Here is a 14779-nt window from a genome sequence, read left to right as displayed (position 1 = left end):
TAGGTGTGTGTGACGTAACCGATCACAGACAAAGCAGGATTTCTTAATGGCAAGGGACACTACCTAGCTGCTGGCTTGGAAATCCTTTATAAAGAGTTCAGAATTGCCATTGGGAAAAGGGCATTTACTTGACAAATGGTGCTATTTCCATTTTTGTCTGCCCGATTTTAAATTTCCTCTTACTAAAATGGCAAATTCAGGCCCCAGAATGAATTGAACAAATGAGATACATAACTGGGAGATGCACACTTCACCACTTCACTCTGTAATATGTAGGCATCTTATGGATGCAAGGACATTTCATGGAAAGGGAGTTTTTAAATTACTTTGTATGCGTATAGAGAAAATAAAACTTTTTGATGTCTTGGCTCAACTGAATAGGATCTCACTTAATAGCCCATGTAGTACTTTAAGATGATTTATTATTATGCTAATATTGTAATATAATATTTATTAAGCATTAGAAGTGTGCAGAATACTAGCCAGTCCACATAAAAGATCCTGATGGATTTCAAGGAAAAGGGTTAAGAAAGTCACTCTCTTAATCCATAAGGAAGGAGAGTAATTCAGAATCTAGCTGAACCAATAAATCCTATTGAATTAGTATCCAGCATATGCAACCCGCGCCCCCCCCCGCCCCCCCGCCAAGGTAGACTAATGGAAATGGAAGTGATAATCTTTGGTTAAAAGGTAGTCATTTTAACAACACATTTCTCTCCCAGACTTCAGTTTAGAAAGAGTCAGTTCAGTAAAATATTTCTCATTTAAAAAATTTTGGCCAATATTCTTCTGCATTATTATCTGATGTTCTAAAATCACAAGTTACAGTGGTTTCTATAGAGAGCAGCTTTATAACTATTACTCCAAACTACAAAATGAAATGCCTTTAAAAAATTATGCCCTAACTGTAACTTTACGACATCACAGTAAAATTTACAGTGTTGGCATAAGATTTTTGGAAGTCTCAACTAGAGTTATAAATCTGCAGTAAGAGGACGATTTTCCTAAAAAAATAAATAATATACTTTAAAAGACCATCTCTACCATGGCCAAGAGAAATGAAAAAAAAAATTGAGACAATTATTTAAATGACTACCAAAAAAAAAAAAACCAAAACTACACTTCAAAATATCCCCTAACTGAGCCTTTTATGTAAAAACAAAACAAAACAAAAAAAAACACATAGTTGAGGAAAGAGTTTCTTACTTTACCATAATTCTATTTTGCTTAGCCAGTTTAGATCCAGGGAGAAAAAGTAAAGCCAATGTTAAAAAGGGGCTTAGAAACAGCATTTTCTATTTCATGAAATCATGCCCACTGACTAAGGGTTATATCCTCTGCTTGCCTATAAATAGAATTCTCACAGAAGTTGATGAAATCTTGGGGGAAAATTGATTGAAAAATAAGTTCTTTCTCTTCCTATCCATATACATGCTCATAAACATGCTACATGTGTATAAATGTGTATGTACATAATGGCACCAATTAAATAAAAAAAAAAGATGTTCTTGCCTTTGGGGAGTCTCTAAACAAGTAAAAAAAATACAACAGCACACAACTTACATGCTTTTTGGGTGACATTAGATGTAGCTGGTGGAGAAAAGTATCCTAATTATTAGTTTGCATATATTTTAGTAAAAAAGCACAGGTTAACTTTATTTCTGAAAAGGCTACATATGTTCTTTTTATTTGAATAAGGGTATGCTGTAGGTGGGAGAAGGCAATGGCACCCCATTCCAATACTCTTGCTTGGAAAGTCCCATGGATAGAGGAGCCCGGTAGGCTGCAGTCCAGGGGGTCACGAAGAGTCAGACATGACTGAAGGACTTCACTTTCACTTTTCACTTTCATGCTTTGGAGAAGGAAATGGCAACCTACTCCAGTGTTCTTGCCTGGAGAATCCCAGGGACGGGGAAGTCTGGTGGGCTGCTGTCTCTGGGGTCGCACAGAGTCGGACACGACTGAAGCGACTTAGCAGCAGTAGCAGCAGCGTGCTGTAGGTATCTATGTTGCTATTGTAATAGAACAGATATATTATACATGTATTTACTTATTTAGTAAGTAATATGCATTCATGGCAATCTGAATTCTTTTTTCTTTTTCCTTTTTTATTTTTTATTTTGAATTCTTTTAAGCAAGGAGTGTAATGCTGTTTAATCACTCACAAAGACCATTTTAGGATAGTTCACTTATGTCGGTTGATTGATTAGAGTTTTAGAATGCAGATAGATTTTATTTGGTGATTTTTATTTAAATATTTGAAGAGGGGAACTACAGAGCAGTGAAGGTACATACGTGTTCCAATAGTGAAGGGCAACATAAACGTTTCTTAGGGGAAACCATCACCTACCAATTTCAGCTTTATAGTTGAATGTTGGCCACGTAGTTCTATGGTATATATACTGAAGTCTGGGTAATGAAAAATGATGTGGAAATTGGTTGAATCAACCAGTTGTTGTTTGCTTCTTCCAGAATTATATCTAAGCACATACACATTTGTAATACACAGAAGCATAACGCATATATACATATGTGACTAATCGCTTCGTTTGGCTTTTTATCACAATGACTGCTCAAAATTCTGTATGCTTAAAATTTTACTATGTAGGTCTTAAACTAAGTTTCAAAATGAACAAAGCAACATGTAGTCAATAAATAAGAAATTCTACAAATGTCTCTTTAAGAATATTTCAGTAACTTGTAAAATTATCCACAGGCTTCAAGAGAAGTTCAGTTCAGTCACTCAGTCGTGTGCGACTCTTTGAGACCCCATGAACCGCAGCACACCCGGCCTCCCTGTCCATCACCAACTCCTGGAGTTTACCCAAACTCACGTCCATCGAGTCAGTGACGCCATCCAACCATCTCATCCTCTGTCGTCCCCTTTTCCTCCTGCCTTCAATCTTTCCCATCATCAGGGTCTTTTCAAATGAGTCAGCTCTTCACATCAGGTGGCCAAAGGATTGGAGCTTCAGCTTCAACATCAGTCCTTCCAACAAACATCCAGGACTAGTCTCCTTTAGGATGGACTGGTTAGATCTCCTTGCAGTCCAAGGGACTCTCAAGAGTCTTCTCCAACACCACAGTTCAAACTCATCAATTCTTCAGTGCTCAGCTTTCTTTATAGTCCAACTCTCACATCCATACATGACCACTGGAAAAACAATAGCCTTGACTAGACGGACCTTTGTTGGTAAAGTAATGTCTCTGCTTTTTAATACACTGTCTAGGTTGGCCATAACTTTTCTTCCAAGCAGTAAGCATCTTTTAATTTCATGGCTGCAATCACCATCTGCAGTGATTTTGGAGCCCCCCAAAATAAAGTCTAACACTGTTTTCACATCTATTTGACATGAAGTGATGGGACTGGATGCCATGATCTTCATTTTCTGAATGTTGAGCTTTAAGCTAACTTTTTCACTCTCCACTTTCACTTTGATCAAGAGGCTTTTTAGCTCCTCTTCTCTTTCTGCCATAAGGGTGGTGTCATCTGCACATCTGAGGTTATTGATATTTCTCCTGGCAATCTTGATTCCAGCTTGTGCTTCTTTCAGCCCAGCGTTTCTCTTGATGTACTCTGCATATAAGTTAAATAAGCAGGGTGACAATATACAGCCTTGGTGTACTCCTTTTCCTATTTGGAACCAGTCTGTTGTTCCATGTCCAGTTCTAACTGTTGCTTCCTGACCTGCATACAGGTTTCTCAAGAGTCAGGTCAGGTGGTCTGGTATGCCCATCTCTTTCAGAATTTTCCACAGTTTATTGTGATCCACACAGTCAAAGCCTTTGGCATAGTCAAAAAAGCAGAAATAGATGTTTTTCTGGAACTCTCTTGCTTTTTCGATGATCTAGCAGATGTGGGCAATTTGTTCTCTGGTTCCCCTGCCTTTTCTAAAACCAGCCTAAACATCTGGAAGTTCACGTTTCACGTATTGCTGAAGCCTGGCTTGGAGAATTTTAAGCATCACTTTACCAGCATGTGAGATGAGTGCAATTGTAGGGATCCTAGCAAATTCAAGACGGAAGTTGAAGATCACAGGTTGAAGGTAGAGAGTCGGTACTTTAGTAGAGGCTGTTTCTCCTCCCTCTTTTAGACTACACCCAGGAAACTCAACTGCATCAGAAACAGAAAAGGAGCCTTTCCTAAGGTCTGTAAGGAAAGCAAAGCTAGGGAAGAGTTCTTTCTAAAGGTTCTGAGAAAGCTGTTATAAAACGGGGTCAAGAAGGGAGAAGGCTTCATGAAATAACTTCAAACAGTCTGGGCGCAGGATGGCAGGGTGACAGTTTGGTGATGGAACTTGTGTTTCTTTGGAATGAATTCTGAAGTTCTAGGAAGACAGCAGGGTTAGCATAAATCACATTATGTGAGTCACCTGCTAGAAAGTTTTTTGTCTAGTTACTACTTTCTCAATCTTTGCTCTTGCGTTTATTTCCCTTATTATTTCTTCGGGGTATTAGTTCTAATTTAACTGCTATCTTCAACAAGAGTTGCTTAGTCTGTGAACTGTGGAGCTTGGTTCACCAGCTTGTTTCATTACTTGTCCGGACATTTGACTCAGTAGATTTCCACTTCTATCTGGCGGCAGCTAATACAGAAAGGAAATCCAAACTAGTCTAAAAATGAAGACTAATCCATATTTCAAAATAAGCTTGCCCTGCAGTCACATCTAGGAGATGGTATTCTGTTTTGTGCCATCTGAAAATTATTTTTAAAGTATCACTTCATTTTGATAGTATCATGAAATTCAGTTCTTGGAAGTGTCAATGCTCTTGCCTTGATGGTTTGCTTGGACATTTCTTCTAAGTACGGAGCTTTTTTTCTTTGCCTGAAATATTGAAATAGTTAAGGTAAAAGTAAATTACCTAGATCAGTGATTCTTAATTTTCTATGCTGATTAGAATTCCCTGAGGAGCTTTTAAAAATTACAGAAACCAAATCCCCACCCCTAACCAACTAAAACAGGCAGTTGGGTCTTGACATGGTTCTTAAAAAAAAAAAAACACAACCTCCCAAGGTAATTCTAATTTGTAGCCAAGGTTAGAACACCCATCTAGATACTTCCTGGCCAAAATGTAATAAATAAATGAATAAATAGATCAATCCCTATTTGTATTTTAATTTGAAGGATTGCTTCAGTGTCATTTGCTTTCAAAACACCAGTGTGCCTGTTTGCCTGTACCTTTAAAGCCAAATATATTTAGAATATAGCTAAACTTCTACAGTCCATTCTGAACCAACTTTTCAGCTCTAAGCTCCCAACAACCCTGTTTCAATCTTGGAGAACTCAAAGCATTCTAACGCTCTTTGCACTTTTATTCTGTATGTTTTAGTTTCTTGCTGTTTTCTCTGACACACTAGCACCTTCCTCTATGCTTGGCAAAAGATGACTTATGTTGTGAAGGCCAACTTTTGGAGTCATTGCTTCTGTGACACTGAGCTAATCATAATTATTTTATGTCATGCTGATTTGTATAAATTCAAATCACTTGAGTATTTTCCCGAGGAGACGAAGCCACATTATCTAATGATAAGTATATTTTACAATACCTCTCTTCAAACTTCATCTATGTATGTATCCATCATATTACTTCTTACTTAGTTCAGTATCAGTAATTACTTAGGTATATAATCCCAGAAGGAGGCATGTAAGTCTATGAATTATTTCCCATAGACGTTTGAACTGTGTTCCGAACTGTTGCAAATTCCGATGGCTTTTGTTCCTACTCCTTGAATCATTTTAAGGAAAACCGTAATGTAGGATGTCTTTTTCTGCATAAAATGGGACCGTGCAGACTTAAACAGATTGGAAATATTTAAAATATCAGGACATCCATATTCTTTTGATATGTTGATATTTCACATTTTCTTACAGTGTATGTTTCAAATAGGAAATAAGTGGATAGAATTCCCTTTTCTTTACTCTTTCTGGCTTTGCTGCCACAGGAAGCCAGCTTGCTAACTCCTGACACCTGATATTTCCCTGACTAAAAAGTCTCTCTGATGAGAGTCAGCATTTCCCCCAAGATAGGAGTCGTGAATTCTCATCTTCCTAAAGATGCATATGTCCCTTAAAAGAGTCCAGAATATTTCCTGCAAAACTGCCTCAGTCATAGGAACACCTATTAGAGCTCTTATCTGAAAGACAGATAAGGGTAAAATGCATCCTTCTTGCAACAGAAAAAAAGGAAACAAGCTTATCGTAAAATAGGCCAAGAACTTGAACATCAGCAGAACTGGGGGGTGGCGGGTGGGGGTGGGGTGGGCGGCGGGTAGTGGAGGCGGGGAGAAAACGTTTTAAATGAAAATTTGATTAAAAAAAATTAAAGCTTATCCTTCAGTTCCCTAGCTTAAGTTTTCTGACTTCTCACTGCTGGAATTCTGCGAAACATACAGATGGTCGAGAAGAATTTCTGTTGATGGTTTTGGATACACATTTCTTAACGTGGAAAGGCCCTTGGTTTGTTAGGGAGGTCTGCAGCGCAATCTGCAATTACAGGTTGCTTTTTCGTGTCTAGTCACAAGAGTTACTTTTCCAGGACAATTTCAGGGTTAGATGGGAAATAATTCTGTAACTGAGAAACGACTCAGAGTTTAGGTGAGAGCCGGGGACACCCAGGTGACCCCACGTCGAGGGGGACTGTCTCTTCCCTCTCCAACCTGCATGCTTGGTGGCCCTGGAGCCTCGGTCCTCCTCAACCCGGCCGGGCCGCGGGCAGTAGCCCCACTGGGTGCAGACCGCAGGCCCGCCACTGGAGGGCGCGTGGACGCTTCCAAAGAGCTCGAAAGCGCCTGCAAATCCAGGGCGCGGGGACCGGGGGCGCCGGAGGAAAGACGCGATCTTTCCTTTCCTAGTGCTCATAAGTACTCGGGAGAGCCTGCAGGCTCGGAAGCCGAACCTGGCTGCTTTCCTGGGATCAGGCCTTCCCGCTAAGGCAGCGAATCCCCTGGAGCGTCAGGCAGACGGGACCCCAGCGGGCCCCCGGCCCCGCAAGGCCGAGTCTCCAGGCGCCGCGGCGCCGCGCGCCCTGCGCGCCTCACCGGCGCTGCCCGCGTCCCGGGGCGTGAGGCCCGCCCGGCTCTAGGGCGGCCGCGCATAGCTGGCGGCCAGGGTGGGGGGCGGTGCGGGGCCCGAAGCGCTGCAGCCTTACTCTGGGAGCCCGGGGACACAAGACGCGTTCCGATCGTTAAGAGAACTCCTTCCCTGCCCTCCATTTCTTTTCCTGCACGGGATTCGTGCAGACCCTTTCTCCTCTGGGCAGTGCGCACTGAACCGACCTCGGAGCTGAACTAGGAAAGGTGTTTCGGGTGTGTGTAGGGTGGTCCCTGCTGCATTCAATGTCCTCCCCGCCGTGGGTTCGCACTGAATTGTAATCACTGTAAACTGATTTTCTCGACTTAATACACTGATTTTCTGGACTTAAAAAAATAAGTGTTTCCAAAGGATCACTTTAAAGAAAACTCGCCCTTGCTGCCCTGGAACATTGAAATCCCTGGTAGGAAGAGGGCAATTCAAAGGCACCTGAGAGATGCTCGGGTCGCCAGATAAGCCGGGCAGCGCGCGTCGTGAAGACCCGGGCGGAGATTTACGAGAACACGTGGTCACTGTGGTCCCCTTGCCCGCCGGCTGCTGAGACTTCGTTATTATACTCGAGGGGCTCCGGAGACGGATTTCGGCTTTCCGGCGGCAGGGTGGGATAACCCGTTCCTTTGTCATTAAAGAACCCCCTCGTCTCAGGTAAAGAGACGTCAGGACCATTCCGAAGCCCAGATGGGGGGAAAAAAAATGTCAGCATCCAAAGGGTTACGCGCGGCACAGCTGGGTTCGCGCGAAGGAGAGGGCGCCCGAGCACTCCCAGTAATTCAATTAGTCAGGTTTCTAGAAGGTGGGGCCCGAGATGGGGAGGGAGGGGGGGTTAGGAGGCGTGGGGAAGGGAGGAGATTAGGAAAACGCCTCTTTTCTCGTGGAGCAGACCAATAGGGTTGGATAGAGGGGGAAAAAAAAAAACCTCGATCGGTAAGCAAACAGCAGGCCGGGGCCAGACTGGCTGCTCCAGCCGCTCCCCACCCCTTCCCAAGTAAACTGCAAGGGGTTGCGGGGGGGGGGGGGGCGAAGAAAAAAAAAAAAAAACCAGCCCACATGACCCGGGCGGCGACGGCGCAGGCGGCAGGCGCCTCCCCCTGTCGGGCCGGGCTCCGCGCCGCACGCCCACCCCGCGCCCCGGCCCCCGCGCCCCCGTCCACGTCCACGCGCGCGGCCCCGAGCTCCCGCGCGGCGGCGGCGGCGGCGGCGGCTGTCGGCTTTACACGCAGGTCATTAACGAGGGGGCGTGCCCGAGGAGGTTTTTTTTTTTTTTTTTTCCCATAAAGCATTTTCTCTCTCTCTCTTTTTTTCCTCCCCTTTCTCTCTTTTGCAAAACTGACTTTTACCCCTTCCCACTCCTCGCCAGGCGTTGCAGTCCCTCCCGGGCTGCTGGTGCCGCCGCTGCTGCGCTCAAGTTTATTTTCCCGCCTGGCGAAGGTCTGGGGATTCTCTCGGTGGTTTTCACACCCTCGCTGCTGCTGCGCCCGAGGAGGGAAAGAGGAGCCGCTGCTGGAGGAACTGGAAGGTTTTTCTGATGTAGTCATCGGGGAGGTGCCACGCGCTCGTGCGCTCTCTCTCTTCTTTCTTTTTCTTTTTTTCCCTCCTCCTTTGGCGTTTCCAGCTGATTGATGCATCTCTACAAGTTGCCGGGCTTGGGGTGGAAGCACTCGGAGTCGCAGGGACACTTCTGAGAGCTCCCCCCAGCGCTCTCGGCCCCGCAGCTGGGGGCCTCGGTCTGGCTCCCGGAAGGCGATCGGAGACTTGACATCGGCCCGTTCGGGAGTTGGAGGGGTTCATCTGCGAGGGGTCGTTTGCCCTCCCGAGCGTCACAGCTGGGTTGGCATCGCCCCGCGGGTCTCGGCATCCCAGCTCCGCCCGGCCGGCTGGTGCGTAACCTCTGCTCTCTGCGCGCCCCGGTGCACCCGCTCCCGGCCGAGGAAGGCGCGCGCGAGGGGTCCCCGGGACTCAGCCCGCGGCCGGGTGTCGCCTCCCGCCGCCGCCGCAGACGGACTCCGCCGGAGGCGGGGTGGGGGACCCGCCCGAAGACACGGGGAGCCAAACTTTTCTTGGAGGTTTGCGAAGCAAGACGTCTCCTCCAGAGCTCCGCGGCCGCTCCCCCAGCTCCAGGACGCCGGCGGGGCTGGCCGCTCCGTGACTCCAGATCCCGCCCTTCTCGGCGTACCGCCCCGCGCTCACCGCGCCTGGGACGCCTCCGAGATTTCCAGGGCTCACCCGGCTCGAAAGCACCGAGGAGGCGGGGGAAACGGGGGGTCCTCGGACTGCCCGGGACCGCAGGCGCGAAGCCCCCACCTCCGCCCCCGCGCAATCCGCACGGAGCTCCTCTCCTGCGGTTGCCGCCCCCTGCCCCCCCCAAGGCTGCCGAAGTAACTTGGAGCGAAGCGGGGCGCGGTGCCCAGGGCCCCGGGCGGCGGCGGAGCCGTGCGCAGCCAGCGCCGCCGCCGCTGAGCCGGGCCCGGCGGGCCGGTGTATGTCTCCCCGCGGCCGCGGCGCGCCCCTCGCGGTGACTGCGCAGCGTGCCGCCGCCCGGCCGGGCGCGCACCGCCCTCTGCCCGGGTGACCGGCCCGCCGCCGCCGCCCGAGACCCAGCTTGGCACCCCTTCCCCCGCCCGCGCCGCCGCCGCCACCGCACACACACACGCACGCTCCTCTCCATCTTGCGCTTCCCTTTTTTCCTCCCGATCCCTCCAGCGGGGCTGCGAGTTTGCCTGGATCGCGCCTCTACTCCGTCGCCTTCTTTTCTTCTCGCTCGCCTCCGCCCGCTCTCAGGTCGCTGCGCGCCCCTCTGCGTTTCTATTTATTGATACTTATCTGGCCCCCGCTCGCTCGCGCCCCCCTCCCGGTGTCCGGACGCCTGCTCTCTCCCTGGAGTGGCGCGTCGGGGGCCGCGCCGCTGGCCGCCGTGATGCCGCACGTGGAGATGTTGACGCTACTGCTCCTCGCGCTGTGGATGTGCGTGTGCAGCCAGGACCCCGGCTCCAAGGCCGTCGCCGACCGCTACGCAGTCTACTGGAACAGCAGCAACCCCAGGTAGGGCGGCGGAGGGTGGGGTGGGGGGCGGCGGATCGGAGAACCGGGGCTCCCCGGGCTTCGGGGCCCTGCGGACAGAGCGGCGGCGCCTGCCGGGGACCCGCGCGCCCTGGCCGGCCGCGGTGCGCGCGCTGACTCTACGTGGGCTCCGGCGCGGGTTGCTTGGCAGGCGCTCGCGGGAAACGCGCCTCTCGTGGGCCCCCTCTTTATTGGGGCGCGGCGGGGGAGCCTGGGTGCCCTCTGGGCGTCCCCAGGGCCGCCCGGACCCGCGGCTTCTGCGCAACGCCGGGGAAACGCTCGGAAAAGGCGGGAGCCCGGGAGTGGAGACTTCGCTCTTGCACCCGGGCCGATCCGGCATCCGGATCCAGGCGCGGGGCTTGGGCGAGGAGAGCCTTGGGCGCAGCGCCGCCAGGAGCTCCCTCCTGGAGCCTGGCTGCGCAAGGATTGCGGGGGAGAACCCGCCAAAGATCCCCAAAGTGTGTGTGTGTGTGTGTGTGTGTGTGTGTGTGTGTGTGTGTGGATTTTTCCTTCCTTTTCCCCCCGATGCGCTCGGAAGGCGAACTGGCTGGGGGCAGAGAGGGGGCCTGGGAGGCGGAAGGTGGAGGTTTTTATTTTCCTCTTTTAATTGCGAGGAGAGCAGGCGGCCCCCCAGTCCGTCTGGCCCTGGCGCTCTTGGAGGTGGGGAGAACGCTCCCCCCTCCTGCGCCGCCCGGTGGGCGCAGGGGGCCAGAAAGTTTGATGGAAGGCCGGGTCACGGCAGGCTGGCCGAGCTAGCTGCCCGAGTTGCCCGCCCCTGGAGGTGGGAGCGCTGGGTCCGGAGGCTGGCGGCGCCGCCGGAGGCACGCGCGCGGTCACCTGGAGCCGGTTCTCCGGCGCCGCCCGAGACCGCCGGGGACGCGGGGAAGCCGGAGACTCGCGCCCCGGGCCGCCCGAGCGCTCGCGCCGGCCCCCGGCCGCCGGCGGCCGGTCCTGGCTCACAGCCCCGGGACGTGGGACGCGGGGGTCTTGTCCGCAGGGCCGGGAGGCCCCCTCCGGGTCGAGGGCAGGTCGCAGCTCTCCTTTCTCCCGGGCAGCGGTCGGCCCCGCTGGGCCCACTTTGCTCTGCGTCTCCGGGACCGAGGCCAGCTTCCAGCGGTGGGCTGGTCTCCGCGCCCTCCGTGGAGGAAGGAAACAGCCTCGATTACACCGAAAACCCCAGCTTTGTTTCTTTTTTTTCCCCTCCCCTGGGCTGGAGTGGGAGTTGGGAGGCCAAGGAAAAGAGTTCGCTGTCGCTGCGCGCGTGGGGAGAGGCGCTGGCCGGCGCCTTAGTTTTTCCTCGCTCCCCGTGGCCCTCTCCGCCGGCCTTTGTTACTTTGGCACCGGAGGGCTTCCCCCGCCTGGAGGAAGGTCCTCTCCGCTGCAGACAGGGAGATCTCCCTACTAGCGGTCCACCGGCTGCCAAACGCGGATAGAGTACCCCCCACCCCCCCCGCCCAACACACACCCCTGCCCTCCCAGGAAAGACAGTCACACCCAGGTAGCCCCAGAGCTGATTGCAGCGCCTGGCCCAAGTGGAGACATCCCTCAAAGTTTGGCTTAAAAAAACACATCTCCTGGAGATGGGTGATGGGATGGGAAACTCATTTCTTCTCTGACATGCCACTTACCACTATTAGGAAAAAAGACAAGAGAACCATCCTGCCAGAGGAGATGCCTTTTATTAAAGCTGACAAGACAAATAGGGCGAGCTTTCCAGTTGTGATGGTGTTAAAAGCAAGTCTCATTATGTTGGTTGGTTTTATTCCCCTTTGGGCTTTATTAGACAGCATATTCGAAAGAGGAATTTATATTTTAAACTTTAGTGCCTTATTAAATAAAACAGCAGTGAAATTGGTTCGTTGAATTTGGGACGTTTTGCTCTGGCTTGTCTTTTCTTTTCCCCACCCCAAACTTCACAGGGTGATCTTTTTTTTTCTCATGGTATTCATTTATTGGAATACTTGGGAGTTCCACTCGTCCTGGAAGCATCAGCAACGTCCCCAGTCTACCCCTCCTTCTTAACCTGTCAAGCTAGTCTGAGTTAGTTTGAGGACATTTTATCTTAGGTTATCTCTGTTTTATGCTTTTGATACTGTTGTTTGGTTTGAGATTAGCACATTGATTTTTGTCACAGGTCATGTTTTTTAATAGATCTGCCCTGCCTGTGGAAAACTCTCTTGTTCAGGATGCCATGGTGTCTTTGAAGCTGCCCAAAGTTAATCTGTAGAATTTTAAAATACCAAGAGTATTCTCCAAGTCAGTGTTCTAATTTGAAGCTTGTGGAAATACTGTTTATTTGATCATTATCAATTTGATAATGTTTAAAAGGAAGAATGATGTACCCCTACCCAAGAGATTCAACTGTAATTTTCGTATTCTTAGGGATTTGTGACTGTGTTTGTCTTTATGTGTTACTGCAGTAAAACTTACTTAAAAAAGTAATGTTTTAAAGCTAGGTACCGGTGGGCAGATTTATCTTAGAAATGTTGGTGCTTTTTTGATGAATGAAGAAAAGTCAGCTTGGATGTAATTTAAAAGGAGCCAAATGCAAAATAAGTAATTTAGAAACAAACAGCTTATCACAAAAGGTAGTGAAAAAATAGTTTAGAAAATTTGAAGAGGTCTGCTAATTCAAATGTTTTGTTTTACATTTTCTTTTTATCTATTGTTTGTATGTAAAGTAAGCTAGCCGTGCCTTTTGATTTTGCATGAATCATGTCTTTTAAGATTTTGCTAAATGAATAATATTCCCAGAAGACTTCAGTCTTGTAGAAAAAAGTAGAGAACTTAATTGCAACTTAAACAGACTTAAGAGATTTTTCTCCTGGAAGAAAAGTTAAGTGGGCACATTAAGATGATCACAAGTGGATATTATGGCAAAATGAAGTAAATGAAGTGTTTTAGCTTATACCTATGGACTTCAGTTTGAAATTAAGTTTAGAATGAAATTAAAGTGTTATATCTTGATCACAAGGTCTAAATACCTTACATGTGACTTGTGCAGTCATAGGCGTTTATGTGCTGTGTTGGGCTTCACAGTTGAGAACTTTGGTAACAGAAGTAGACCCACAGCTCTCAGTTCACAGAGAAAAAACATGGACAGTTTATTTGCTGTCGGATACTTTCACTCTTAGACTTGGTCTTCCCAGGTATTCACTTCTGGGAAATAAAGGTTCACTTTTTAAATGCTAATAACTTTTAAAATTTCCAGTGTTTATTGGCTGGTGGGCAACACTGATTTTATGTGTTGACTCGCTACAGATCTCTAAAATAGCAACTGGGACCTATCAATCTGTGTAGAAATATATGATAAGATTTTTGTAAGTGCATCTTTTATATTCTAAACATTTGAAGAGTTGTATGAGTTTCACCTAAATAGTAAAAGTGATATTAAGATCCATTTAATGTTATGCTCTAGTCTGAGAGTTAGAGTTAGAGTAATTAAACTGTTAGAGTTTGAGTAATTAAGAACCAAGTCAAGGGGAATATAGCTATTTGTCCTTAATTTAATAACATAAAATACTTTTAAGTAACTTTTAAAAAGATTTTCAACAATAGAACTTTCTTTACATTCTCCCTTAGTAGCTACGCTAATAACCGTAGAGTTGGCTTAGTATTAAGAATATGCCTTTTAATCTGAAACATGCTATAAACAGTTTGATTCTTTCGAAGAAAATATTCGAACTGTGTCTACTGAAAAATTCTTGGATTCATTTGCCCATTTACCAAAATGATGCTGGGATAAGTAAACCTATCTCCTACTGGTTTGCATTAATGGATGGAATGGTAAAATAATACAATGTGAAATATAACCGTAGTTCAAAAGTACTGATTCTCTTCAGTTCTTTGCTTCTGTTCATGTTTGAGAATCACCAATTTAAAATGTTATTCTCTTATGGGAAAAGATATCTCCGTAGTTCATCTGGGATTTTATAAATTTCAGCCTGACGGTATGTTTTCTTTGGACTTGTAAATTAAACATTTCATGTTAGAGTAGCAGGTAATTGACACCATTTAGTTTTGCTAACATGAAATCTTGAGTTGTGAAAGTGATACGAATTCTAGATCAACACTCCAGAATCTCTCAGGCAGTATGTCTGTGACTAAGCTGAGAGACGTAGTAACATTTTTCGATAATCATAGTCCTTGCATATTATTTGCTCTTTCAGAATTCACTTGTTTCATTTTTAAAAGTCCAAGCTGCCAGTGTCATGTATATATACCGTTACGCCAATACTGCGCCTTTTTCACTGACAAACAAGTATCAGTGTGGTCGAAATCTACGAATCTGTTTTGAGGAAATATGGAAAGTTGATCTTGGTTTTGAAAGACCTTATCACCAACCTTGATAACTCTAGTTTTAGAATTTTATATCTTTTAAATAGTATTTCATATATTAGAAACAAAAGTTCTTCAAGTAAAAAACATTAGTTAAGAGTCTTTTAACTTTATTAACTCCGAACTCAGTGTAACATTTTGTTAGATACAGTGGGGTAACTTTGTTATTTTGATGTTTATATCCATCTGCTTTAAAAATAAAGCCTGTGTGATGGAAATTTATACCCTTATCCATTTGTAGGAAATGTGAAGTGACTTCCCCCGCCTCTTACCCTTTCTTTATCTAGAATTTT

At 47.3% G+C, this 14779-nt stretch overlaps 1 protein-coding gene and 1 long non-coding RNA gene across 3 annotated transcripts in view; one reads left to right on the top strand and one right to left on the bottom strand.

The window, feature by feature from the left end:
- Positions 1-2226: 2226 nt before the first annotated feature.
- Positions 2227-8089, bottom strand: LOC121819690 (uncharacterized). The gene is made up of 2 exons (XR_006060050.2): positions 7521-8089; positions 2227-4826 (listed from the first exon to the last, which is right to left on the bottom strand). It is a non-coding gene; the product is annotated as an uncharacterized LOC121819690 (long non-coding RNA).
- A 92-nt stretch (positions 8090-8181) lies between these two features.
- EFNA5 (ephrin A5) overlaps positions 8182-14779 on the top strand; it is a 292897-nt gene continuing 286299 nt past the window's right edge. For both annotated transcript variants that reach the window (XM_012179028.4, XM_004009108.5), the window contains exon 1: positions 8182-10130. In XM_012179028.4, coding sequence (XP_012034418.1) covers positions 10006-10130 — 125 coding nt within the window. In that variant the 5' untranslated portion in view covers positions 8182-10005. The remainder of the gene's footprint in view (positions 10131-14779) is intronic.

Source organism: Ovis aries, chromosome 5 (genome assembly GCF_016772045.2).
Source record: "Ovis aries strain OAR_USU_Benz2616 breed Rambouillet chromosome 5, ARS-UI_Ramb_v3.0, whole genome shotgun sequence".
Classification (NCBI taxonomy): domain Eukaryota; kingdom Metazoa; phylum Chordata; class Mammalia; order Artiodactyla; family Bovidae; genus Ovis; species Ovis aries.
This window is presented reverse-complemented; position numbering and strand designations above follow the sequence as displayed.